The sequence below is a fragment of the Syngnathus typhle genome, linkage group LG11 (genome assembly GCF_033458585.1).
Source record: "Syngnathus typhle isolate RoL2023-S1 ecotype Sweden linkage group LG11, RoL_Styp_1.0, whole genome shotgun sequence".
Taxonomy (NCBI): domain Eukaryota; kingdom Metazoa; phylum Chordata; class Actinopteri; order Syngnathiformes; family Syngnathidae; genus Syngnathus; species Syngnathus typhle.
Window position 1 is genome coordinate 10,756,164 of NC_083748.1, and position 27,244 is coordinate 10,783,407.

Below are 27,244 nucleotides of genomic sequence, written 5' to 3' on the forward strand. Positions count from 1 at the left end.
CTAGCCACAGAGACGAAAGGCAGAAAATGATTGTCTTTGGAGTGGTGAGGAACAACAATGTGATTAAGAAATGGACAATTCCTTTAGAAACAAATCTCAGGTTCTCTTGACCATCAACTTCAAATAGAAATGTCAATACACTAAACTTGTGATGTATATGCTGTGCATTTTGAAGACGACTAGTCACATGTTAGAAAAACGTCTTTGCATTTGAAAGTTGAGGGAAAGTACACCTAAAAGCATTTTTTTTTGGGTCCCTTTTCTTTTGTGCATGTGCGCCGAGGAGCGCCAAGCCTATTATGTAAAGTTGATGTTTAGTCAAGATAATGTCATACTTGCATGCCAGCTGCGTCACAGGGAGGGAGGGACGTGTCACATGAGCAGAGTGAGGACAAACATGTCACTCAAAATATCAATTAATGGCAAAAAATAGTTGTTTCTGTTCATGCAAAGTTTCCAGAAGTTGCGTAATGTCTTCATTTTCAAATTGCGATAGCTAAATGTTGCGTAATTCAAAATATCACTTTTAGTTGAGCAGATGATCAAGTCAAAATGATCTGCCTACAATAAAAATGCAAAACATAAATGTATTTTCTTTATATTATCATTATTTAAGTTATTGTGTATTCTTTATTTCCTTTTCAGGATAACTGTCCATGAGCCCTGGACTTCAGCTCAATGTCATCTGGTAGTGTTCAAATTTCATTGGCCACAACAATTTTTGATGTACTTTTAATCTACCTAAGCATTCACCTAAGCACACTGACAGATGAGGCAAACACAGAATATCACATAGTGAAAATAAATAAATTGGAGGCCAGAGACGCAGTAAGGTGACCAGGTTAGCTGAGTTTAACGCGCATGCGTAGGGTGCCAAAGGTCCAGACATCAGATTGGCTGCCCTGTATGTCAATCAAACGCCATATAGTGCGGATGGATGATAGCCTGCTATTCATCTCTTACTTTATAAAGTCATGCAATCGATCCACACTTCCTTCGTGATCGACCAGTAGATCACGATTGTATTGGGCGTTACAATTTCAGAAATTATCAATACTGTAACCGTTACAATATTGATAGTTTCTGAAATTGTAACGGAATGGTGGGGAGTCTAGTAAATCCCTACTGATGTAAGAAAACTTCTGCAATTAAATGTGGCATGGCCGAACTTATTACGCCACCAGAGTCAGGCCAAAAATTCATTCTCCTTATCTAATCGTAGCTGCAGTCACGCACTGTCATTGAAATGTCTCCCCGTGAGTGCACGCACTTTGTGTTAAGGGCGGAGATGAAGTGCCGAGGCAAGTGGGCGTGACCGCGCAAAGGAGACTCTCACTCACTTAAATACCTCGTCAAAAAGTGCTATTGGACATGTTTTCGAATTTCAAATAGTCGGATAGTCTCCGAGTTGTCGTTGAGTTGTTGGCGGGTGGCGGCGCGTCTCTCTCCCGAAGGAAAATCTATAGGTGAGTGTTTGTTTTGACAACATTGGTGCGAAACAAATGCGAGGGTAAAGATGTTTTCCCGTGTCAACAGATTTACTGTGTAAAACGCCTGCTAGACTTACTTCAATGGAGACCATCCCGTTGTTAAAAGAGAAGTTCTTCATCGTCACACGTGGGAAGTCGTGGAAAGGCTTCTACCGGGGATGCATTGGTCGGGTGGAATCGGAGACGCAACGCGGGGAGCTGATGGGGCTTCTCTACTCCGGGGGGTCAAACGCGGGGGGACCCAAGAAGGGAGGCGTCGTGCGGAAGGAGGACACTTACCCCCTGAGCCGCCACCAAGCTCAGCTCCTGTTCTTCATCTCCTCCGTGAACAAACGCCTGGAACTGCTGTGCAACCCGCAGCTGTTCTCGGCCATCTGTGAGCTGACTGTGGATGACCTGGTGGTGGTGAAGCACAGGAAGGGCCATCAACCGGGAGTGGTGAAGAACCTGATGCAGATTGGGAAGAAGGAAAACAAAGACGATCTGCAGATGCTGGGATTTGAAGTGGAATTTGTGGTAGGAGCATTTCACGATAATTACAGGATCATTGTTGACTTAACCTCAGGTGACGCTTGTGATAATAAACCATAAGTGAGCATTAAGGCGCCTCAAGCTAATATTTGCGTAGGTGTTGAGTTGTCGTACATCATGCATTCTATAAACCTGTCACGGTAAAAATTGACAGTCAAACAATGAACTTCGGAAACCTTGAACTATCATGAAGGCTTAATTGAAATTGTCTGGTTTTCACAATCTGCTTTTGTCATCTAGGACAATGCTCCTGCTTCACTATCCAAAAAGCCTGCTCATATGCCCCTGTTCAGTGCTGCAGACATTATCCAGGTGGTCCCATCTTATTCCATCCCCCTGGGACTCAACTCTAATCCTGGCCAACATGGTGGTATGTGTGGTCCACGTCGTGCTATCAGAAAATGCGCTGTAGTCGTAAAACGAGTCCAGTTGCTTTGGAATGCAGAAGAGTGGAGTCATCACATGGCTTGGCGTGCTTTCAGAGTTGTCTGCATACTCCGAACATACTGTCAACAACATGTCACAAGATTAAAGATACTATATGTCGTGTGACTTTTTAACCCGGACCCTCCCTACCTTCTTACAGGCACGAACAAAAAGGTGCTGCGCATGAACTCCATGCCAATTCTTAGATCTCATGGACAAATGAAAGAAAAACGTACAGAGCAGAGAAGCAGCATCAACACATCATGTGCACCTTTGGAGGTGGGGTCCATGGTGGAGGTTGTGTCCAACACAGGGGTCACAGTTTATGGGGTTGTGAGGTGGCTGGGTGTCCTTGAAGGAAAAAACTCCGAATGGGCTGGACTCGAATTGGTGAGTCTCAAGATTCGCATGAAAGGTTTTTAACTAGCTTTGGGAATATTTGCAAATGATTTGGTCTGTTTTGTGCATCAGGACTACGATGTGAACGGTTGTTCTGATGGGACTTACAAAGGCCAGCGATTTTTCACTTGCAAAATTAGCAGGGCTTTATTTGTTCCTGTTACTAAATGCAACCCCGATAGCAGGTTTGTCTGCTCCTTCACAGCAAGTGACACCGACAGCCAAGCAGAAATACCTTCAGGTAATTGCTGAATACAATGGAACATTAACCTTTTAGTAATTAAAAATCTGCACCACCTTTTATAATCCACGACCTGGATTGCTAAATACTAGTACTAAATGTGTCGCTATTTGTTGCATCACTGGAAAAGAAAAAAAAAAGTGTTTTTTGTGTGCTCTAGTTCCTCCATATGTGGACTCTGAGGAGTATGTGGCACCCATTGCTGAATCGGAGGTCATGTCTTTGTTAGTGGGAAGAATGAAAGGGATCCAAGGCCACATCAACTCATGTTATCTGGACGCCACACTTTTCAGGTAGAACCAGTTCAGAATCACCACCCACCACAACAGCTGACTATGAAGTGGTGCTTTGATGTGACGTGACTTTTCGTCTTGAAAAATGTCATGCGACTAAGGAGTTAAGTGCATCCAGATAAAAGCTGTTGTTTTCTTTCTGCAGTTTGTTCAGTTCCTCCGTGACCCTGGATAATATCTGCCGTTGGCCTGCAGACACTGTGCAGCCGATTGCTTCTACACTGAGAAAAATAGTCAACCGTTTACGCAGGTATTATTGTTTTCTCACTGACATGGCATTTTCCTTGCTCTCAAACACTTTTCTTGCAGACAAGGCTTCGTACCTGCTGCCAGTGTGATGAATTTCCGCAATCAGCTTGGCTGTGACACATTTCGAACAGACGAAAAAGGTCCAAGTCCTTTTCCTATAAGGCGTGGTTGCTAAAAAACATGAATGATGTCCAGCGTCTTATTTATCAATTTCATTTGTGTTCTCATTGCAGACCCAGAGGAATTCATCACAATTCTCTTCCAGAAGGTTCTTGGGATTGAGCCGCTGCTTAAACTCAGGTAGGACCTTGGGTGGTCTCGTTTTCTATATCTCCTCTGTCTGGCTGATAAATCACAAAGTACACATTTCTACCAGGTCGAGAAGTGAAAGTTATCAAGGGGCTTACACATTCCAGATCTTTCTGGAAAAGGAGCAAATGGCACAGATACCCACCGTGCAACAGCTGATGGACACTTCCTGCCTGTCATCCGATGTCAAGTTTGAAGAGGTATGACAAACAAAAAAAGATGTCACTGTTTCATCCTTTTAATTCTAATATCCTTCTTGACCTGTTCTCTAGATGCCATCCTGTCTGATAGTTCAGATGCCAAGGTTTGGAAACAAATTTAAAATGTTCTCTCACATCATTCCATCCATGGAGCTGGACATCGCCGACCTACTTTACAACTGTAAGGAACCTACACTATCGTAAATATCAAAACAAACAAAAAATTGTTTTCTTCTTCTTAAATGATCTCTGCATGTTCCCACAGCACCCAGGCAATGTTTTATCTGTGGGGAACTGGCAGAGCACGAGTGTCTCCAGTGTCTGCCAGATCAAAAACTGCATCCAGGAAGAATTAAACAATACTGCACAACCTGCAACACACAGGCAAGACAAATTTACTAATGTAACACCCCTAGTATTAAACACGACATTTTAATTTATTTTGCTGCTTCTTTGTTTTGAAGGTGCACAGGCATCCCTCGCGCCTGGGGCATAGCCCAAAACCTTTGGCGGTTCCAGCTGAGGTATCCGCAGCTTCCCCTGCAGCTCGGCACACCTTGCAGCTGTTTGCCGTGCTTTGCATTCACACCAGTCACTACGTGGCCTTTGTCAAATACGGTTCTGACCCACACTCCTGGCTCTTCTTTGACAGCATGGCAGACAGATGGGGTGAGGATGATTCATCTTTTTTTTTTCTTTTTAGCTAGGCAGTGACATAATACCCCCCCAAAATATTTGTGCAAACGCTGACATGTTTTCAAATGAAACCGTCGCTCATGACTTATGTTCTGATAAAGCAGTCTCAACAAATGCAGATAAGGATGCACTCTGACTTTGTCTCTTCTATCACGTCTCAATCTGAAGTCTAATCTCGACGCTGCTCTTCCTGTCAGGTGATGATCAAAGGGGCTACAACATCCCAGAGATCCGAGCTTGTCCAGAGTTGGGTGACTTTTTGTCCATGTCTGAGGAGGAGCAAGCACGGGCCAACCCTTCGTGTGCTCCCGAGCTTGTACGCAGGCTGCTGTGTGACTCCTACATGTTTTTATACCAGAAGCCAGCAATGACTCTTTCTAGTACAAATCATCAGGAGCCTTAAATGTATGACGACAAGGACACAGTGTTCTTGCAAGAGTGGCTTAATAATACATTTGCACTTTATCAACCAGATTTTTCATTATTGAATACAAACAGTAGTCAGTGATGTTTTTTTTTTTTTTTACATACCTTATAATGCAGTAATATCGGAAGGAAATGCTACGGTAGCTCACTACAATTTTCCTTTACATACTCAGACATGAGAGGAGTAAAACGAACGTTTTTTTTAATTAGACATTTCTATTGCTTTACTTTATTGTTTTCCTTTTGTCATGAATACTGGGTATTTATGGTAAGATTTAGAATGTCACATATAAATGCTTTTTCTTTTTATTTCATGCAATAAATCTATTCAAGCACTTGGGGTAGACCTAAAAGGTAGCTGGAGCCACCTTGACCTCCTTCATATTTTGTCTCAAGTGGAATGGAAAAAGTACAAATAAGGTCAGATTGTGTTCACTGTAAACAGCTGCACGGTGTGTTATTTCGATGTGTGGAAACATTGCAGTTTCATAGTTTCGAATTCTATTTGGATTGGTTTTGATTCATCAAATCATTTAATTCGACAAAATGTTAGTGCACATTTTGATACCCCCACCCTCCCCCAAACAAGTTTTTGTTGTTATTGTAATTAGTTAGTTACTAGGGTGCATAATGCACATTGTCACTCGTTTAGCAATATATTAAGTAGTAGTTGCGTTTTTATGTAAAAAACCCTTTCATCCATGTCCAAAATCACATGGGAAGCGAGTGTAAATGTTTAGTGTAACGTTGTGGATTTTAGCGCCCTCTTTTGGACGGAATTAGGTTTGCCAACTCAGCATTACTTCAGCAAACTGAGTCGCGTCATCTTATTTTGGCTGCTCAAAGGTGAACCAAAACACGCTTTAGGCACAATTTTAATCACCTTTGAACTTAGAGAATGTAAGAATGTTACTTTGATGCGTGAGTATACAAACGTATTACAGTTTTACAAATAACACATGCGTCTATCTTGGGCTATCAAATATGTTTAGAATAACAAAGGGGCTTATATGGGGGGGTTAATATGTTAACATGAGCCATAGAGCAGCTTGGACGTTGCTGCTGTTGTTGAAAGAGCTTTTGGTTAAGAACATTTCTGTCAGTTAACATAGTGCAACACATGGCCAGTGACCTTTACGTTCTCTACGTTGCACATCAACTGTAGTCTGAAACTCCTGAGTTGTTATTTGAGATGTAGCGCTGAAGGCTCCCAAGGTTACCGAGGGCAGGTTGGCCTGCCTTGCATTCTCTGGCCTACATTCTGGTCACCTCCATGTTTGAAGTCATAGCACAACACCATTCCAAGGACTAGAGGATATCATTTAAATGGGGGTCATTATAATATAATAAACAAATGTTTTGACATAGTGAATATTTCTGTGAACAATCTGTTCAACTATTTTCGTTATGTCGCCATGCATCCAGCCGGTTTTGCGGTTTCAACCAAATGCAGTGACATTCAGCCTGGGAACGTTGAGTAAAAAGCAACACGTTCCTCCAAAGGAGGAGCTACAGTTGCGAACCATTTAAATCAGGCGCATGCGCTCTGCCGTTCATTTGGGACTTAGGTCTTGCACAAGCCAGCCTTTTCTTCATTCTGCTTGCTGCTGCTCGCCGGTGTGTGGTTGCCCCCTCACGTTTGTCATTTTTATTTTTTGTCAATCACCGCTTAGGAAATGAGTGGGGACCATTCCCACAACGAGGACCAGGTAACGCTGAGTACATTTTATGACACCCCCGTCAATATTCAGCGCCTAGGTGCCTGCTGGCAGAGCATTTGTTTGGTTTGACAGGATAACTTGGCTAACTGTGAATAGTGGATGCTAATGCGCTTTGGCCGAGTGTCTTCTTTAAGTCTTCTCGTTTTGTTAATGATAATTTGTTGACAACTTGTATCCTTCATTTGTTATTGATGACACGGCAGTTATCGCTTAGTCTTCATGTGTTTGGATGCATATTCGAATGGAGTACCGAAAAGCTGCTGGTAATGTGTGACGTTAGCATCTCGCTCTAGCCGCTAAGCCATATTACCAGCCAGCGTAGCACATTAGCTCACCTAGCTAAGAAGCTAAGATAGTGCCGATTGGCCATCCAGCAAGTTCAAAGTTAGTTAGCCGCCGGCTGGTTAGCTTCTACGAAATGTAACCCTTGTCTGTTTTCTAATATATTTCAGAATGACTGTGGCTCTCGGATAAACGGTAAGCGTGTTTCGTTTCTAATATAGATGACGATCAAAATGCCCTTTCTCTCATTTGTACATATCTTCGGTGATACATTACAACATGAGATTAGTTTAGAGCAGAGGACAGAAATGGCGTCCAGAGACTAAGTCCTCTCTTTCACTCACAAGCGTCTATTGTTCAAAAGGGAGGTCTCGCTACAGCTCTTTGAAAAACAATATCGCCACTTGGAATGCCTATTTGGACAGATCTAGAGGAGTTTTATCGATTTGTCGTGTTCTCTGAAGCCGTCGCTCACGTTAACCGGGCGAATTTCCCACCTGAAAGTGAGGGTTTGGGGGTTGAGGACTTAGTCTCTGCGCCATTTTCTTTTTCGGCGCAGCGGCCTGACTACTGCGAGTGCGATCTGAACCCAAGCTCGCCGCCTCTGCATGGCCGAGAGGACTCCTCATCTCGCCTCCACAACGCTTCACTCGGGAAAATGATGTGATCGGCGATAGCAACGTTCTTATTTACGACACCCGACACCGTAATTAGTGTTTCCACCACTGGGGGGGTAACATTTTCATCGCCCAAGAGAAAGTAACTTTTGACAGCGCCATGCTTCGGGCAGCATTTAACTTGACATAAAGTAGCAACTAGGGGGTTTAACCTATACAATTTCAAACCGTTTGGTTTTCATCTTATTGTAAGGCCCCAAGTACAACCGATATGAGGAATGACAAGGTGATTGTATGTCTTGCAAAACACTTGGCACACAATATTTTTTGGGGAGGGGGCAATGACTCGTGTTGTCAAAACCGTATTAATCAAGATATAAAAATACATTTGAGTCCAAGTGCTTTCTTTTAAGTGTGTACCATAACAATATAATGTAGTAAAAGGATACATGAAAGAGAATAAGTCTGTAGCCTTCTCTTTAGTTTATATGATAACCACTCAGTTATTACATTGCTCACAATTATTTTGGATAATTCGTTTCTGTAGTTCTCCTCGAAAGCAGACTGTAGAATCACACACAAACTATTTTCTGACAATACTAACCACGCCAGAATTATAATTTGAGTCTCTGACAATGTCAGTTTAAAATAATGCCATTTGTTGACTAAAGGATGGGAATGAAAACATGTAATAATACAAGAGATTCATCAATTTGTGAAAATAGTTGCTGCCATTTCCACCCAACTTTGAGAATCAGTTTAGACAAAACCATCAGCTATAGCGAGTGTGACCCACTCCTTGCAGTCTGCTTTTGTTAATCTATGATAGTAAAAGCATGTCTGCCGCGGTTTATCTTTCTTAACTGAAAAGTAGAGCGAAAGGAGAAAAGTGCTCTTTTGCACGTCGTTACATGTCATCATTTCACATTATCTTAAACATGCCACGAAGGGGCGGGGTTACTGTGAGCTTGTTGTCTCATTGATTTGAAGTGATTACTTTTATTCCCCTGATCCCTGATGGACCAGTGGTTAGGATGCGGGGCTTTCGCCTCCGCGGCTTGGGTTCCATTCCCGATCAGGGAACCATATGCAACCATAGCGGCACACGTCAGTGTCTCCCTTGTGCCGGTTCAAAGCCCGCGTAAATGCAGAGGGTTCCGTCAGGAAAGGCATCCGGCGTAAAAACGGAGCCAAAAACTTCTCATGCGAATCATCTGGGGGAAAAACAACGGGTATTTCGCTGTGGTGACGCCTTCGGGGAAAAGCCGAAGGAGCCAACCTTTTGTGGTCATACACAACTGATACAACATTGAACCTGCACATCTTAAAGGGATATACAAAAACTGAAACCTTATTTTGGTTGCCACTGTCCTCACACTGTCCGTTTTCTTTTTTTCTTGTAGACTCCCACAGGCATAAGTATAAAGAACACAAACACAAGGACCACAAGAAGGATAAAGAACGGGAGAAACTAAAGCATGGCAATGGGTATAACGTGCTTCTTCCAATTTGCAAAGTGCACACCTCCCTGACTCGGCTGCTGCCCAAATCATTTTGTTCCGCTCAAGCTGACCTCTACATATGTGTTTTTCATTTCTTGGTGCATCAGTGAGCACTCATCTGAAAAAAAACATCGAGATAAGGAGAAGATGAAGCACAAGGATGGAAGCACAGACAAATTTAAAGACAAGCACAAGGAGAAAAAGGTGAGCTCCAAATAACGCATGCTCGGTGGCTGGCATACTACGTAATTATTTTCTTACACGCCAAGTAGTAATAATACAAGTTTTGAACCAAATGACTTTTAAGTCACAAACGTGTTTTTCTTTACAGATGAAAATTGTTGATGGTAAAATCAAAAAGGAGAATGGATTCGCCAGGTATGTCTGCTTGGGTTCCGTTTTAAGGGATACCCTGTGATACGCGGGGCGGCCCATACGTCGACAAACCGTGCGGAGAAATCACAGAATGACGGTCTTGCCGCTTTTTCAGCCCGCCACATGTGAAGTGTGAGCCTGACGATGATTTTTACCACTCGCCGAGACACGACAAGTCTCTAAAGAGAGAGCGGGATGATGACGAAGAGTGAGTGGCCAAGAAACATATTTCAAACACGTCATGTTCGGCCATGTAACTTTTTTCGTGTTCATGTTTCAGTTATGATTTTAAACCCAAGAAAGTAAAGATAGAAAACGACAGGAAGGACAAGAAAAGGAAAGCAATTGAGGCAAGTGAAGTACATAATATGGGGCTCCTTTTTTTTTTTTTTTAAATCAGTGAAAGACTTTTGTGACTGTCAAGCTATCTCAACTAGATTTGAATCGCAGCTTGGGTTGGGCCAACTTGCTTCCTTTTCTCTTCCCTTTTTAGGACGTCAAGCCTAAAAAGACAAATAAAAAAGGAGAAACTGTTGATGGAAAAAAGAAAGCAAAAAAGGAACCAGAAGAGAAGTGGAAATGGTGAGTTAATGTTGTGAGTAGATTCGGTTGCATGCTTTTATACGTTGATTATATTTTGCTACTGTTCCCAGGTGGGAAGAGGAGAGATACACGGACGGTGTCAAGTGGAAATTTCTGGAACACAAAGGACCGGTGTTTGCGCCACCGTACGAGCCACTCCCCAGCAAAGTCAACTTCTACTACGATGGTAAGAAGCGGACGGCACGTTTTTATAACAGTGCATCTACCTGGCCGGTCACCACATCCTTTCATCTTTAAGGTAAGCCGATGAAGCTCAGCCCAGAGGCAGAAGAGGTAGCCACATTCTTTGCCAAAATGCTGGACCATGAGTACACCACAAAGGACATCTTTCGAAAAAACTTTTTTAAAGATTGGCGCAAAGTAGGTGGAAAAAGAAACCAAGTCATTTAGCACCTTGTTTCTCCAATTTTTCTTAATTAATAGGATGATATTTTTTTTCTTCCCTAATTCAGGAAATGACCGCAGATGAAAAAGCTAAAATCTCGGACTTGAAAAAGTGCAACTTCTCTGAGATGTCGGACTACTTCAAGGCTCAGACTGAAGTCAGAAAGGCCATGTCCAAGGAAGAGAAATTGGTAAACACTAACTGTTTGCAAAACCAAAATGTTAACCTTTCCTAACATAAGTTTTCTTTATTATTATTTCTTGTACTTACGGCATTGATGGATGAACTTGTTTTCCCCTTGATAGAAAATAAAGGCAGAGAACGAGCGCCTCTTGCAGGAGTACGGCTTCTGCATCATGGACAAACACAGGGAACGCATTGCTAACTTCCGCATTGAGCCGCCCGGCCTGTTCCGTGGTCGCGGGGACCATCCCAAGATGGGCATGCTAAAACGCCGGATCCGACCCAAAGACATTATCATCAACTGCAGCAAGTTAGTGCATCTCCTCAATGCTGTCGAGCCTCTTTTTTTGGGCAGCAACACGCTCAAGTGCAGTCACTCTGTACATGTTTCAAGGAATATATGTATTCTCGATTAAAACATGTCAGGCGATTAAGTATCGCACGGTAACGTTCCCAATTTACTGTATAAATCTAATAATGCGCGCAGGGACTCCAAGCACCCGCAGCCTCCTCCAGGCACAAAGTGGAAAGAGGTCCGTCATGATAACAAGGTGACTTGGTTGGTGTCGTGGACTGAGAACATCCAAGGCTCCATCAAGTACATCATGTTGAACCCCAGCTCAAGGATTAAGGTAGGCTATAACCTCGATTGATCATATCCACTCAAATAGTTGGAACTGTGATAGGTTATTGAGAAAAGTAGAAATCTGAGAACACCAAGGGAGCTGAACCGTGACGACAACGGAATGGTCCAAACATTTGAATCGTTTCCTATGTCATAAGTCTTGTTCATTTCTTTGTGTGCAGGGAGAGAAGGACTGGCAAAAGTATGAAACGGCCCGCAGGCTCAAGAAATGCGTGGACCGCATCAGGACGCAATATCGCGACGATTGGAAGTCCAAGGAGATGAGAATTCGACAGAGGGCCGTGGCGCTTTACTTCATTGACAAGGTGAGCTCCAGCGCGGCCTCGTATGAAGCGCTCGGCGGGAATGCGACGTGAACGCCCCCCGGCTTGCTCTCTCTCGTGTGCCGCAGCTGGCTCTGAGAGCTGGAAACGAGAAAGAGGAAGGAGAGACTGCCGACACAGTAGGCTGCTGCTCCCTCAGAGTGGAACACCTCAAACTCTATCCCGAGAACGACGGTCAAGAGTACGTAGTGGAATTTGACTTCCTGGGTAAAGATTCCATCCGATATTACAACAAAGTCCCTGTGGAAAAAAGGGTGAGACTTGGCACGCCCAAGGAAAAAACTGCCGCAGCAAAAACTTAGGATCGTGGCTGTTGTTTCTCTTGCAGGTTTTTAAAAATCTTCAGTTATTCATGGAAAACAAAGAGCCAGATGACGACTTGTTTGATCGCCTGAATGTAAGTGCCTTGAAGTTGAACTTCACAACACAACCTGAATTAAACGGGCTACATTAGATATTTCAACTCTGCAAAGAGGTCGAACTTAAGGACGTGTTTGGTTGAGCTCCGACTGCGGCATTGCCACTGTACCTACCGCTCGTTCAACATAGAGGGAGGGGTGTATTTGGAATGTTGGCATCTTGTTCACGCTGTTCCAATTTCGTTTTGGCAGACTTCGATTCTCAACAAGCACCTTCAGGAGCTGATGGACGGTCTGACGGCCAAAGTTTTCCGTACATACAATGCATCAATCACCTTGCAACAACAGCTCAAAGAGCTCACAAATGGTACGCCGTCGTTGGCGAGTCTCACCTAAAAAATTCAAACCACATCCATGACGAGAAAGCATCGGTCTTTGCCACTGACAAATTAACGCTGTTGCTGTTTTGTCTCTAGTGGAGGAGAACGTTCCAGCCAAAATCCTGTCCTACAACAGGGCCAACAGAGCTGTGGCCATCTTATGTAACCACCAGAGGGCGCCACCTAAAACGTTTGAGAAGTCCATGCAGAACCTGCAGACTAAGGTGGCTTTGCTTTTTTTTTTTTTCTCGCCTCTAAATGATCGATCACATGCTCTTGTATCTGTCACAAGAACATGGAAGCATGAGACCACTCTTACTGAGTTGTCTCCTTTTATTGGTCTCAGATCGAAGCTAAAAGGGACCAGCTGTCGGACGCCAGACGAGAGCTGAAGAGCGCCAAGGCCGATGCCAAAGTACGGAGGGATGAAAAATCCAAGAAGTGAGTGGAGTTTAGATGCGCTGCACACGTTTGCTTGCGCCAGTTCGGCTCATGTAATGACGGGCGTCGACCGCGCAGGGCCGTGGAGACCAAGAAGAAGGCCGTCCAGAGGATAGAAGAGCAGCTGATGAAGCTGGAAGTGCAGGCCACCGATCGTGAAGAGAACAAGCAAATTGCGCTCGGCACTTCCAAGCTCAACTATCTTGATCCTCGCATCTCTGTGGCTTGGTGAAAGACTTTTTTTGGTTTCCTCGCCAAATTCTTAAAATTGTTCATGTCTAGCCCGCTAATGTTGTTTTCCCTTGTCAGGTGTAAGAAGTGGAGTATTCCCGTTGAGAAGATCTACAACAAAACCCAGCGCGAGAAGTTCGCCTGGGCCATCGACATGGCAGACGAAGACTTTGAATTTTAAATTCCAGGTTGTGGTTTTAACGCTACTTTTTAATCGGATACTTGTTTTTACTATAATGATTTTTTTTCTCGATGGACTGACCCGATAAGGTTTTGGCAGGAAAAAAAAAATGAGGCCACATTTGAGTGGTAATCTAAACATCTGATCTGCGATCAGGCATCAAGCTGAACTGAGCATCAAGGCATAGTGCCAGTAGTTGGACGACCCGCTACCCCACCCCTTCACATTTTTCTCCCTGTGACGATGCCTGAGCTTTGAACTCTGTGGTCCTATTGCTTGTGTATGAAGCAAAAAAAAGAGAAAAAATGCTTTTTATCATTGTATCTTCATTCACTGTTTTTATTTTAGCCCCTTTGTGTATTATGAATGCATCTATATTTTGATAAAGTCAAATCAAATGAATTCCTTAATACCACCCACAAGCCTTTTGAGGACAAGGACAAATGTGAGTTTGGCGTGTGAGTGAGCGAGCGAGCGAGCGTGCGTATGTTTTAGAGGCCCCCGACCTTAAAAGCTGTCTGTTTTAGGGTGATTATTTTAAACTGGACTATTTAAAATGGTGTTTAGCATGTGGATGTGTGGGAAGTGGGCTAGCTTTTGGGGGTTGGAGGAACACTGCAACCATGTTAACTTTTACTTAAGCAAGCAGAATGTGAATATGTTTTACAGCCTCTCAATCAGGGACTTTTATTTTCAGTGTAAATGTGAATCAGTCATATTGATCCTGTCACTTGCAAGTCCGCATCCCCTGAAGCTGCTACTCGGCCCCCTAAAGTCTACATTTGGGTTGAACTTAATTTGTTTTTAAGAAAAAGAACCCCCCCCTGCCCAGTTACTTGAACTCAATGTATTTAAGTCTGTAAAAGGAAAAGTATTTCTCATTGGAGAAAAGCGTGTGAGGGAAAATCGACTTTGCCAAAAAATAATCAATCTGTTACGATTTTAGCTAGTTGACTGTATAATGAGGTGAAAGCAATGTAACATTTTAATGTGAATTAATTTTATTCCACTCATGATAGGAAAGTTGATGTAAGTAGTTGTTAAGTCAACATCCTATTCCTGTTTGACCTTTTGTCCTAGCATTTGATCATGTTAAGTTGTATGCTCATCGTAGGTTAAGAAAATAAATAAACCCCCACACATCAAACCATCTCTTTTCTTCCTTGTGCATTTCAGCAGGTCTCGTCTGTCCTTTGGCGACTTAAACCAATGCTGCTCAACACTCCAAATTCTATTTGTACCTAAAAATCAATACATGGTCATACATGCTCATTTGAAAAAAAGTCTTACATGGTCTTTTTTTTTCCTCTCTAAAAAAAAAAAGCCATACTGTACATGGGCTTTCTTTTTTTAATAAATAAACTATACATGGTATTTTTTTAACAAATAAGACTCACTATACTTGGCCTTTTTTTTGAAGCCTTACAATACTTTTTTTTTTTTTTTTTTTTAACTGAAAAAAGCCTTACTATATACATCAGGGGTGTCAAACTCATTTTTGTCACGGGCCGCATTGTAGTCATAGCTTCTTTCGGAGGGCCATTATGACTGTCAACCCAAATAAATATATGAATACCTCATATTATATACAGTCAAAGCTACAAAACAAACTGACAAATAACTCGTTTTCAAATCAGACGAGTTGTTTGAAACTCTAACCCTAGCTTCCAGGGGTGTCGAACTCCAGTCCTTGAGGGCCGCGTTCCAATATGTTTTCCAGGTTACCCTCGTTAAACACACCTGAGTGAAAAGATCAGTTCATTTTCCCGTTCTGCAGGAGCCTAACTTTTCACACAGTTGCACTTAACGAGGGAAGCTTGGAAAACATGTTGGAATGCGACCCCCCTGCTTCATACATTAAAAGCTACAAAATAAACTGACAAATAACTCGTTTTCAAATCAGAAGAGTAAAAACTGGTCAAATATTTTTTTTTAAAAAAGATATTGAAAGTGAAGACAATTTGCAATTCTAGTAATGACACGAATTTAATACACAATTTGTCTTAGCGGGCCTCATAAAATGATGTGGTGGGTCGTATCTGGCACCTGGGCCTTGACACCTGTGGTTTACATGGTTATTCCCCCCCCAGTAAAAAACCTTAGTTTACATTAATCTTTTAACTAAAAGAGCCTTACTATACAATATAATAATTGTAGGGTGATGGCTGTCAAGCGTTTCAGCAGTGAATTCTTTCAATACGTTTCAATTATGTGACATGTGCATTTTTAATCAGTCTTCACTTCATAATTGAACACAATAGTATCCACCGATCAAACACACATTTCTTCCACGTCTCAGTGCCCCGACAGCGCAGCAAGGAGAATTTAAGTGAACTTACCAGCTGTCTGTTGAGATCTTTTTTTCTTTTAATTCTTTGTATTTGCTCTACATTCCGTGCTGCAGTGATATTAAAATTTGTGAACTGAACTTTGAACTCGTTCGCGTAGAAAATGAGCTTTCCCAAAACTGCTCCACAACAATATTTGGTGAGAGCGTCGTTGTCTACCAAACAAAACAATCCCATTTTGCCTTGAAGTAAAAAGAAGAAGAAAAAAGATGGAACCGGGCCGAGTTTCCGTTTTCCGCCACTTTTAAGCCAGTGTCAATATTTCGCCAGCAGGTGGCGCGCCAAGCAATGCAGAGTCAGTTCAAACGTATCCCGCAGCTTTTTCTGGCATCGCTTCACTCTCGCCGCAAGGTGGGCTGTGGAACAAATAACTTAACACTGCTGATTGGTGAGTATTCAGTTTATTCTGTAAAGATTCAGAGAAAGTGTAGAAAGGATGATACAACAGTGCTTTATGATCAGGCTATTTCATAAAAGTTCTTTTTTTTTTTTTTTTGTAAGCGATCATTTCACCGTAAGTCCAGATTTTATTTATCTCAAACCAAAATAAATTTGTAACATTCGACACAAGTGCACACACTGCTGGTAGGAGATGAACCTCCAATTTCACTTTGGATGGTATAGCACCGTTCTTAGCTATTAGCAGCTTGACAAGGATGCAGCTTAATAGGATATCCATGTAGTGACTGTATGTTTATATAAACAAGAAAATTCCGAAGAGAATTTCTCCCCATTTGGCTCTCTAGCTAGCTCCAGATCTCACTCTGTCAGTGTCAAAAGATCCAATTGGTAATTTAGCTTTCAAAAGACAATTGGCCAGTCACAAGATTTGATACAATATTACAGTTACAGCTCATATTAAAACATCTCCAAAGTGTACAGAAAGCAGCACACGATTTTTCACAGATAGAGACCAACAGCGAGCGATCCTTGATGCACTGGCTTTTTTTTTTTTTCTCTCTCCCCCCTCTCTGCTTTTTTTTTTTTTTTTTTTTCTTGAACTTTTTACAGAAAGCGCAGTAGCTGGAAAGCGAGCTGATGCGACAAACAGGCCATAAACACATAGACAGAGCTGAGTAAGGCAACGTTAGCGTGACAGGCTTGTCTCTGTTCAGCTTGCAAGGGCTTTGAAGGTTATTGATCCGGGCAAAGCTGTCAATACCTTTGCAGTGGGGCAGTGGGATTTTGAGCATTGCTGTCTTCATTAGTGCATTGTTATAGTCTCTTGCGTGTAGCCGAACCACAAAGTGATCACCAACATTGATACAGGTCTAAATAAAACATGTTTGATTGCATCTGGACTTACAGTGACTAGAAAAGTAAAGAGAATCGGAACATAAAAGCAAAAAAAAAAAACGTCAAAGTCAAGGCAGTGCTGAAGTACTGGTTGCTAAAAAAGTAAAAAATATCACAAAGCCAACAATAACATTTCTTTGACACATCTTTTGTCCATTCAGTCAGTACAACCCCGTTTTTATAGTGCAGTTTCGATCATATACTGTATATAGATTTCCGGCGCTGACCCCAAAACATTATCTCTCGGCCTTATCCCGTCCTATTTTTGTTCATTCAAGTCAGTTTTCCAGTCAGTGTGCGTCTTCTCTTTCTTTTCTTTGATCCCTCACACTGACCTCATTGTGCACCCTCCCCACACGACCACAAAGAAGCATGAAAGGCTGAAACATCACAGGACTGAAGAAGGTGAGAAGTTCTTTCTTCTGACATGGGAGGAAGTGATGGCAGATGGAGGAGGAAGAGGATGGGAGAAGGAGGAGAAGGAGAAGGGGGGGTGGGGGGTATTCACAGTTACAGTCAGAGTCTTACGGTCCAGCTACAATCACATTTGCTGTCATTACAAACACTCATTTCGGGAGCGAACCAGCCTCGTACGTCGGCGACTTCATCACACCTCCAGCAGCTCCATCCTCAGGCGATCCCTAAACAGGAGCAAACAAACAGGTGAGGCTCTGATCCCGAGGTTAGGAGCGTGTCACCCCACTGCACACAATCGTTATGATTTATTCACACGTATTAGCACGCACTCTCAAATCTATAATTCAATGGGCTAGACTTCTGCCTAACCTAAAAATAGCTTCTTCTTTTTTTTTTAGCTCAGACCCTTGATTGGCTGGATGTAGCATGACTGCATGGATGGATGGATGGATGGTTGGTTGGATGGATGGATGGATGGATGGATGGATGGATGGATGGATGGATGGATGGATTCTTGAATGTTGTCAATGAGTAATTTATATAAAGTTCTAGCATTTTGTTGGACTGACCTGGTCTGATTGGCATCATTGGGTTGTTCAATAATTGGCTGAGTGGCAGTTAGCTGCTGCTGCTGCTGTTGCTGCTGCTGCTGACGGTCCCTTTCCGGCCAGGCGTCCTTCAAGACTCCTGGCTGGTCGGATGTCTCAGCTCTGATGAGCTCGCCGCTTCCCTCGGCCGCCATCAGCGCGTGCAGCGGCGAGTTGAAATCCTGCCATCGAAGCCGCTGGTCAGTGTTTATTTCGCCCTCTCCTTGGAGGGCTTTGTTCACGTCAAGATGTTTCTGTTTGGCAGCTGTCTGCTGCTTCATCTGCAGTGTGGCTTGGAGGTCTCCCCTGCCGCCGGCCTCCTCTGCATCTAGAGCCGGCTGCAGGTAGCTCTCCAGCCACTTGAGCTGCCCGTTCTTGTGACTGTAGCGGCTGTCGCTGAACCAGCGCACCACCTCGGACTTGGGCAGGCCAGTCCGTACGCTCAGCTCCTCGTACTGCTGACTGTTGGGCCAGCGTGCGCCGGAGAAAGCCTGGCGGAGGATGCGCAGCTGCTGGGCGTTCTTGTTGGCCCAGGGGGGCGAGAAGGACCCTTCGGCGATCTCCGACCTGTGTTCCTGATGCGCGGTCTCGGAGGCGCTCTCGCTTTCATTCATTTTCAGCCTCTTGAAGTTGATTTTGATGGGTTCAATTTTTTGCTGCGAGCGACTTCTGTTTCGGGTAAAATGGTCGTCGTCCTTGATAAGTTGCTGCAAGATTGACATGCCTTTGATGCTTAACTCCCTGCTGCGTTTGCCGTCGTCCGTGGCGGCCGAGCTGCTTTGCGTGATGACGGCGGTGCTGGTGGTGCTTTGAGTCGGGGAAGTGCTGGCGTGGTTCAGGTGGGGAGCGCCATCTTTGGTGGCGCGCTGCTCATTGCTAATACTGCTGTCGCTGCTCTGATTGATGCGCCGCTGCTCGTCCTTCCTCGAGGTGTCAGCCTGCTCTTGAGGAGCCATGGCGGCGGCGGCGGCGGCGCTGTTATGATTGTTGTGATTGGTGTTGCTGGTGTTTTCCACGAAGCCTTCCGGTGGCGCCACTAAACTGTTGCGTGTCTTGTCGTTGGGGGTAGTGGCAACATAGTGCAAATCGTTATTGCTAACTTTGGAGGAGCAGGCAGCGAAGCTGGGGATGCCGTCGGCGGGGCTGCTGTTGTTCCCGTTTTTCCAGGAAGCATTCTCAGCACTAGGAGCGCCGCTGGAATAGCCGGCCATGCTGCTGCTGCTACTGCTGCAAGTGCTGCTGCTACTGCTGCTGCGACACGCCGCCTCCGCCCCGTGGCCGCTCTTCTCCGGCTCGCCGGCTTGCTGAATATTCCTGGTCGGCATGGCCATCGTCCTGACCAGGGACGGAACCTTCTGAGCGAGAAGCGGAGTGGAGTAGGAGAGCCTCGTCACCTGGGGGTTGCTTGACATGCTGGCCTGCTTGGCGATGCCTCCGATGGGCCTGGCTCTCACTCCGCCATAGGGGACTTCAGCCATGGTGAAGTTTGGTCCTCTGGAAGCCGAAGGGGCCGTTACGGTGTGGTGAGTAACAATGTGATTGACATGACGCTGTGCGGCAGCTTGCTTTTGGGGTGCTCTGCCCTGGAACACCGTGTTGAACATCTTCCTCCTGGCCTCTTCTATTTCCTCCGGAGACCAGCTTATGCCCTGCTTGAGTCTTTGGGCCGTGAACCACAGTTTGATTTGCTCTTCGGGGAACTCCGACACCACCGTCAGGTAGCAGAGCTCAGCTTTGGTCGGGTAAGGGAACTTGCCAAAGGATGTCTTTAGAAAGCTGCTGGTGTCCATGGCGGCATCGTAGGTGGGGATGCTGCTGAGGGGGATCATCACCTTTGGAAGGTCTTTATTGGAATCCGAGCAAGGCGGGGAGTACAGGGAGGGAATGTGCTGGTGAAAGACTTGGTTGGACACCGTCGTCGCAGTCACGTGACCGACAGCTGTCCTCGGCATAGCTTGGGCGCCAGAAAGACTGAGAGCCCCGTTTTGGAGTTCAGGCACATTTGTCAGCATGCTGGGCTCTGCATCGGTCCCACTGGCTTTCTTCAATACTTCCACGGTGTGAGATACTACAATCTTTTTGTGCTCTCCCTTGGCTCTCATCATCTTGGCAATGGGGGTTTTGCAGAGGGAGATTCCGGATTCCCGGTAGTGGTCGCCGTTGTCGGTGAAGAGGCTTTGCTCCACTGTGGTGAGGCCGTCCCTCTTGTTGACGCTCAGCGAGGCGGTCGTCGAGCCCTCCATGATCTTCGGATGAGTGTTGGCGTTATGCAGAGCCAGAGCCTCGAAGCGAACGACCGAGACGGCGCAGTTCAGGCAGTAGAAAGTGGGCTGGGCCCTGAAGTCCAGGTGGTAGTTGTGCATGTGATCCAAAAAGTAGTTCAAATCTCTGGACTCGAAAGAGCACGGGGGACAGGCGTACGTGCCTCCTTTCTGCACCTCGCTGCTGCATCCGGATTTGGATGACTTGTGAGAGACGTGGCCAGACTCTTCTCCGGAGATGCTGAGGATGCCGTCTTCCGGGATCGTGGGTAGGAGTTCTGGCAGCGAGCCCAGGAAAATTTCCTCCCGCACATGTTTGGATTTGGATGGTATCATGCAGGGTACGGTGGATTTCCTCTTGCTGGCCATCGCGTAGCTTTGCGGAGATGGAAAAGTGAGTGATTGATTGTCCGGTCGGATGCAGAGGGCGGGCGGAGTTTCGTGTCATGGATCAGCCACAGTGTTGCTTCATGCTTTCAGCTGCCGCGGGACCCTTGTCCGACTTTAAAAGCTCCCAGGGAACCTGCGAGGGGCAAAAAGACACATCGCATGAGCCCACCAGTCAGACTTGTGCTAATTGTCCAAAAACACAAAGCGGGTGACCGAGTCTAAGGACGTGCTGTGCAAACAACGGCAGCGTCAATGTGTGGAAGCGTAATAAGTGGAGGTGTGAATGTAGGTGGTGTTGCTCCACAATTGCACCACTCGAGTAACACACTTGCAGAGCTTTTTTTTATTTTTGCTCCAAATAAAACCGGCTTATACGAGCACAATTTGCAACCACAGGTCGACGTAGTAAAGCAGATATATTTTATAGTTCCCGGTTTGAAAAGCTATTGATAGCATCAAAGCACTTATTGATGATTCGAAATAGCCTCGTGTCAGACTCGTCTTTAAAAAAGGGGTTCTGAAATGCATGTGACTATACAAAGACAACAACAATTAAACAAGGAGGTGTGAGAGCAAGACACACACACACACGCAGCTGTCAGTGTAAAATACTGTCTTGCTGTCACTTTTCATCAATTAAAAAAAAAGAAAAGACCATGCAAATCAACATCGTGACAATGTCTCATGCTAGCCATATTTGTTGTTTTCCTTGACTGCTGCCTAAGGTTTAACTCTAGCTAATCATTAATGGCATGTGTCCACGGAATTATTTTTAGCAGCGCTTCATAATAGAAACAAAGAAAAGAGTAATTAAACTGGAGGCTCGCACGCCGACTATAGCCAAGGTGCATAGCGAGCAATGTGATTTGCGGGAGGGTATTTGTTGCCAGACGCCACCTGGTTCCCACAAGCAAGGAGTTATTATCAGTGAATAAATATTAGCCGCACACTTCCTCAGGGATTTTTAACCTATTGAGTGGGGTGTATTTTCCCCACTCTCTTGATTGATCGTACGATGTGTATCCCACCTTTCCAGCTGTTTTACATTGTCTGCAGGCAAAAATATACAAAAATATGCGCGCTGGCTTTGTCTCTGGAAGCCATGACTTTTCATTTCATTTTTAAGAGGGAAGTTGGCACTGAAAAAGATAGACCGGATATTTCGAAACCTGTATACACACACACGGAGAATAATTAAACTACAATTTAAAAATTCCAGCTTTCGACTGGGTGTCATCTGAAAGACTATTTAGTTAACTGCTTCCACATTCTTGTGACACGCAAAAAAAATAAACTAAAATACATTAAAAAAATATATATAAAAAATAAACAAATATACATACACACATACATACACACACATATATATATATATACACAAACACACGCACGCAGGCACACGCACGCACACACACACACACAATATGATATGTATATCGAATGGGTGTCAAGAAAAGACTATTTAGTTGACTGCGTCCACATTTTTGTGACACGCAATATACACGCGACACTTCGTTACATTTACATCGGCACCATCTGGATGTTATATGATATTCTTTCCATTCATGCTTTGTTTTTATTCACATTTAATTATCGTTTATGGCTGTGATTTTAGTTTGCAGTGGTGTCCAACTGCCCATAATAACTTTTTATTGTTTGAATTTACATTTGGCTTGACAAATTGGAAAATATGAGAGTGAACATGCATTTACTAATTTTGAAATGGCAAAAAAAGGTTAGAAATACAGGTTTTGTGATTGCGCAAGTGTACTTAATGCTGTGTCTTTGTGTGTGCGTGTTATAAATACATTTCTGAATAATTCTGCTGGATCAAATGATCGTGTTGCGCTTTTGCTAAAAAGCGTGCGTACAACCAAAGTACGCACACACTTTGCACAAATCCATTTGCAAACCCCTTCTTCTAAATAACACGTCCTGCGCAATGAATTCCTCTCTCCTTTTGTCACTGTATTATAAGGCAAAAAAGATACCAAAAAAGAAAAATCTAGGGCTACTCTCTCCTGGTTAGTGTCACATCGGAGATACAGCTGGCTTTAATCGCCATGTAGGAACGGAAAGTAAAAAGCGTGAAAAAAAAAAAAAGAAGCAAAACAAGAGAAAACGCTCTGGCCCCTGAATGAACTTGTGACACACACAGAACCTCCGATCATATTTCTCTTGTCTCCTTTTCTGGGAATGGAGAACTGTTGACGTGTGGCGAGTTGGGGAGAGCGACTTGCGCTCGCTCGCTCGCTCCTGTCGGTTTAAACTCATCGCGCGAGTTGATCGTGACTGAGCGAAACATCAACCGCTCAGATTCAACTTTCATAAAGCAAAATGCTCAAATCCGATTTAGTTAGCGACTTATTATGTCGGTTATATGGTTACATATTTCGCGATTTGAAAAAGCGTTCCACAGACTTTTCTTTTATACAGTGGCTGGTAAATTAAAAATGAACATGATCCAGAATTAAAACCCTCAAATGACTGCCCAACAGCACTCAATGACGCCAAATGGCTCCTTGTGACTTTTTTTTACATTTTTTATTTTATTTTTACGACTGACAGCTGCTGCTTTTGGATGGGGAATTATAAAAAAAAGAAAAGACAAAAAAAGAATGAAACAAAACAAAACAAACAGTATAAAAAAAAAAAAAAAAGTAGGTCACCGGCATCTTATGCAGTAATCCCGGTTCACTGCATCCAGACGCAGGCATGTGCTGTATGTTTTGGTGCCAGACAGGTCATGATACCCTCTGATGGAACACTCAATTAACCCCCGCTAAGGACACTGTGTTTGTTCACTCAACAAAAGATTTACAAGTGTGTTCACGCAAGCAGTAGAATGGAGGCATGCACATTTCAAACATCTGTATGAAAGATGCGGCCATGCCTTTGGAGTGTTGACACCAAGTAACATTGAGCACATTTACTGTGGCTGCGCAGATTCTTTCAGATTCACATCAATAAGCTCTGGGTTAGAATTTCCCATTTATGTGGAGTTTCAATTTGTCTCCCGTTGTCGGTCTCTGCGTCACTGAGGTCCAATTTGGTTGTCGACAGAAAACACGACGACACTGTTATGTTTTGGTAGGTCATTTAGAAGCCTGAGAAACAATGGTCTCAAGGTTTGTGACGCACCGTAGGGGATCGCTGGCAACGCCGGCGCAGTTGTCCAAACATAATTACAGTGAGTGTTTATATGGAGAAAAAAACAAAAAAAAAAAAAACAAGGCGAGCGAATTTTCAATGAATGTATATTGAAGGGCTTTGATGCTGAGAAGCCGTGCTGTTGTGATTAAACTAATCTCCGCCACGGCCATCTTTTTGATAGAAAACAGACTCGGGGTTCACATTAAAGGTGCGTCACTATGTTTATTTTGGTGTCTTTCGGGCAACTGTGACAGCATTATTTGATTACAATGATGTCTGGAGCTCTGTCCCTCTCTTTTTTTCCCAATGCCCAGAAGTTTGATAAATACGATTCAGTGACTGTGATTGTAGTACAACAAGAAAAAAAGAAGCCATGAAACACTGCTAGAGCAAATGCACGAATGGATGAATGGATAGAGAAGGTCATTTTGTAACAATGCAAGAGCAGCTGCGTTAAAACGAGGCAACAGTCATCGAGGCGGTCGAGTACGCTCTGTATTCAAACCGCCCAGCCCCTCACCGGGAGAACCCGAGACGAGCCGACGGTTTGCATAAAGAATCGAGTCACCTATCCAAAGAAGGGCCTACTTTATCTGGGAAAGCGTGACTTGAGACACAAAACAAGGGTTACCCAAAACAGCGGCCCATTCAATGGTGCCCGTGAAAAGGCAGGATTTGTGGCAAGGTGGACAAAGCTTGGAGTGGCGTTGTCCCCCGCATGGTGTCACATGGCCACGCTGGTGCAAACTTTTTCTCCTGGGCACCCACGCTCACAGAGAGCTTTGTTGCTTAACTGTTACCCACATGCAAAACAAGCGTTACCAACCAAATGGGATTAGGTTCCATTCTGGCGTGTTTTTTTATTTTTTTATGTGATTTAATGGCAGCATTATGATTTGAAGGAGGGCCTGCTTTTATATCGTCCTTTCCACTATTATATTATATTTAATGTCTGATTAGAATCTGCACTTTTATACGGCCGAGTGTTTCTACCTCCGCGAGCATCACCGGTGCCCTTTCATCACTTCATAAACTGCTGCAGCAATTAGAATATTACAACATGAAAAATCGACGGCGCGCTGCCACCGGAAAGGGAGGCGAGGCTGCAAAGTGGTTGCTAGACATTAAAATTTAATTCAAAACAGCCCACTGATGCAGACACTCCCAGATTGTTGGGTCAGCTACAGTTGACACGAGCAAACAGAGATTTGTGTTTGTGCCTTCATGTGACAGGCGAGCGCGACGGCGGCGGCGGCGGGAGGAAGACGAAGGAGGACAAAGGAAGACAAAACTCAGACATCTGGGAGTAAAGCGAGAGGATGAGTGATGATGATGACAGCCGGCGCTCTTTCAATATTCCTCCCTGCTGACACCTCCTAGTTGGACGTCTACACACTCTCACACACTCCCTCCTCACCTCCGCAACATTTAGCGCCTGCGACGCTCTCAAATCTTTCTCTTTGAACCAAATCACTGGCAAGGAGTCTCTTGACGCCACGGAGTTTGCCACAAAAGGAAAAAAAGGAGAGAAAACAATCGCTCGCTCTCAAAACATTTGCTTTCTGGTTCATTCGCCCTGACAGTGATCCACGCCTGCATTGTATTTTATATTATTTTTTTAAACGGTCTCTAAATGGGGCAAAATAGGAAGAGCCCTGACAGATCAATTTGAAAGATCAGAAAATGTGTCCAGAGGGAACATATTCTGCCTGGTGTCCCATACAGACTTGGATGTCATGTGAGGGGATCAGCTGGACACCTAAATATAAGATCGAGATAAAGCAGAGACAGAATATCACTGTTTTGTAAAGATTGGGAACAATGTCGGCTCACTTGTGATCCGGCACTTTGGGCTTTTAAGCCGTCTCACTGCGGACGCTTGGCCTTTGTCCACCGTGATGCATTCTGGGAAGAACATACGAAGCAGAGTGGACAGCTTTGACATCATGTGTGCCACTGTACGCCGCTGCCGCCGCAGCATGAATAAGTATGTGGCTGGAGTGATACGTGTGCTGAAGCACAAGTGGGAGATGTCAGGGTGATTAGCACAGCGTTAATAGAGCGGCCGCCGCACTGGCTGTCCAGCTCAAGACAAAAACGTGACCTCCAAGTGTCTTCTTCTCGGCCGCGCCCTCCTTTTTTTATGTCTGTGTCCGACGTATTTGAGTGTTTGTGTCTGAACGTCTGCGACGCAGGTGTTGTCAGCCATCTCGCTTTCTTCTTCCTCCCTTTTCTCTCTCTTTCACACACACACACACATGCACACACACACACACACACAGAGCCCCCCCCCCCCTTTACCTCCATGACTGTAGCCCCGTCCACTGGGAGACCGGTCGGTCGTGCCACTCATGTGTTAACATTGCCATGGCAACCCTTCTCCTCCCCTTGCCCACGATGCCACACACACACACACACACACACACACACACACACACACACTCAGTGCCGAGACACTCGCACACGCCCACCAACCTCAAGACTCATACACACCAAATTCCTCGGACTGCATCTGGCGTAGGACAAACTTTAATCCACACGAGCGTGTGAGCCACTTGGTTGAAAAGTCCATTCAGCGTCCGCGCCCCTTTTCAGACAACTTCGGGTGAGGTCTGAGCCATTTTCTTCCTTGGCAACCCAAAGCCGCCTCTCCGCTCCTCCAATGGTTATCGGCGGCGGGCTTAGTTAAGGAAATAGCACAAGTGAGCGTGCTTCAAATGACGCCCGTCACCATATTTCTCAATCAGACGTAGTGGTGACATCCTTAGTGTCTTCACGCATATGTTTGCTGTTACGTGTGAGGGCACAGAGTACATTGTTTTACAGAGCCTTCTATCTGCAGCCCAGATGAACGACGGACAAATAAACCATGGCGCGCCGAGGGAAAAAAAAAAAAAAAAAAAAGTCTGAGTCATGCATCCTTTTACATCACTTTTCATGAATAACTTCTTCAGTTCTATAGCCAAGACTACAGGCATTCATTTTGCAAGTGAAGAAGAAAAAGAAGAAAGATGGCGGCGTACCACACATTGTACAGTCCATCCTAAAATGGCGGACATCGCAACCACCTCCAAGCCTGGCGACTGCCAGCTCATGCATGGGACAGAGAAAGTGGCAGGGGGTTCTTTGCCCCCCCCCCCGAGCACAAGTGTTTCTTTTGCTTGGAACTGTGCAAACACGCTGTTTTAGTGAGACCCGAGATTCGATATAGCAGAGACGGACGACAAAAGCGGCACTAAATAAAAGCTGAAAGCCTTGACTAAATTGCACCTGCGTAGTTGCGAAATAACCGAAGCCTGCGTT

General features: G+C 44.5%; 3 protein-coding genes across 7 annotated transcripts in view; 2 read left to right on the plus strand and 1 right to left on the minus strand.

The window, feature by feature from the left end:
• The first annotated feature begins 1,302 nt into the window (after positions 1–1,302).
• Positions 1,303–5,617, plus strand: cyldb (cylindromatosis (turban tumor syndrome), b). The gene is made up of 14 exons (XM_061290699.1): positions 1,303–1,462; positions 1,535–2,006; positions 2,262–2,391; positions 2,608–2,837; positions 2,919–3,087; positions 3,248–3,380; positions 3,526–3,630; positions 3,690–3,769; positions 3,863–3,929; positions 4,006–4,138; positions 4,211–4,319; positions 4,404–4,522; positions 4,603–4,807; positions 5,032–5,617. The coding sequence occupies exons 2-14, from the start codon at positions 1,572–1,574 to the stop codon at positions 5,235–5,237; spliced, it is 2,121 nt and encodes a 706-aa protein (XP_061146683.1). The 5' UTR covers positions 1,303–1,462; positions 1,535–1,571; the 3' UTR covers positions 5,238–5,617.
• A 1,194-nt stretch (positions 5,618–6,811) lies between these two features.
• On the plus strand, positions 6,812–14,636 carry top1a (DNA topoisomerase Ia). Its single transcript, XM_061290698.1, has 21 exons — positions 6,812–6,969; positions 7,434–7,458; positions 9,284–9,368; positions 9,490–9,586; positions 9,714–9,760; positions 9,873–9,965; positions 10,038–10,107; positions 10,251–10,339; positions 10,411–10,526; positions 10,599–10,720; positions 10,813–10,935; positions 11,051–11,238; positions 11,416–11,560; positions 11,736–11,879; positions 11,966–12,151; positions 12,226–12,294; positions 12,509–12,623; positions 12,733–12,860; positions 12,983–13,077; positions 13,156–13,305; positions 13,387–14,636. Exons 1-21 carry the CDS (start codon positions 6,937–6,939, stop codon positions 13,487–13,489), a joined length of 2,223 nt encoding a protein of 740 aa, XP_061146682.1. The 5' UTR covers positions 6,812–6,936; the 3' UTR covers positions 13,490–14,636.
• Positions 14,637–16,222: 1,586 nt separating this feature from the next.
• The window catches only part of zhx3a (zinc fingers and homeoboxes 3a), a 37,933-nt gene continuing 26,911 nt past the window's right edge, over positions 16,223–27,244 (minus strand). For all 5 annotated transcript variants that reach the window (XM_061292246.1, XM_061292244.1, XM_061292245.1 and 2 more), the window contains exons 2-3: positions 18,120–20,921; positions 16,223–17,774 (exon numbers count right to left, since the gene is read on the minus strand). In XM_061292246.1, coding sequence (XP_061148230.1) covers positions 17,741–17,774; positions 18,120–20,767 — 2,682 coding nt within the window. In that variant the 5' untranslated portion in view covers positions 20,768–20,921 and the 3' untranslated portion in view covers positions 16,223–17,740. The remainder of the gene's footprint in view (positions 17,775–18,119; positions 20,922–27,244) is intronic.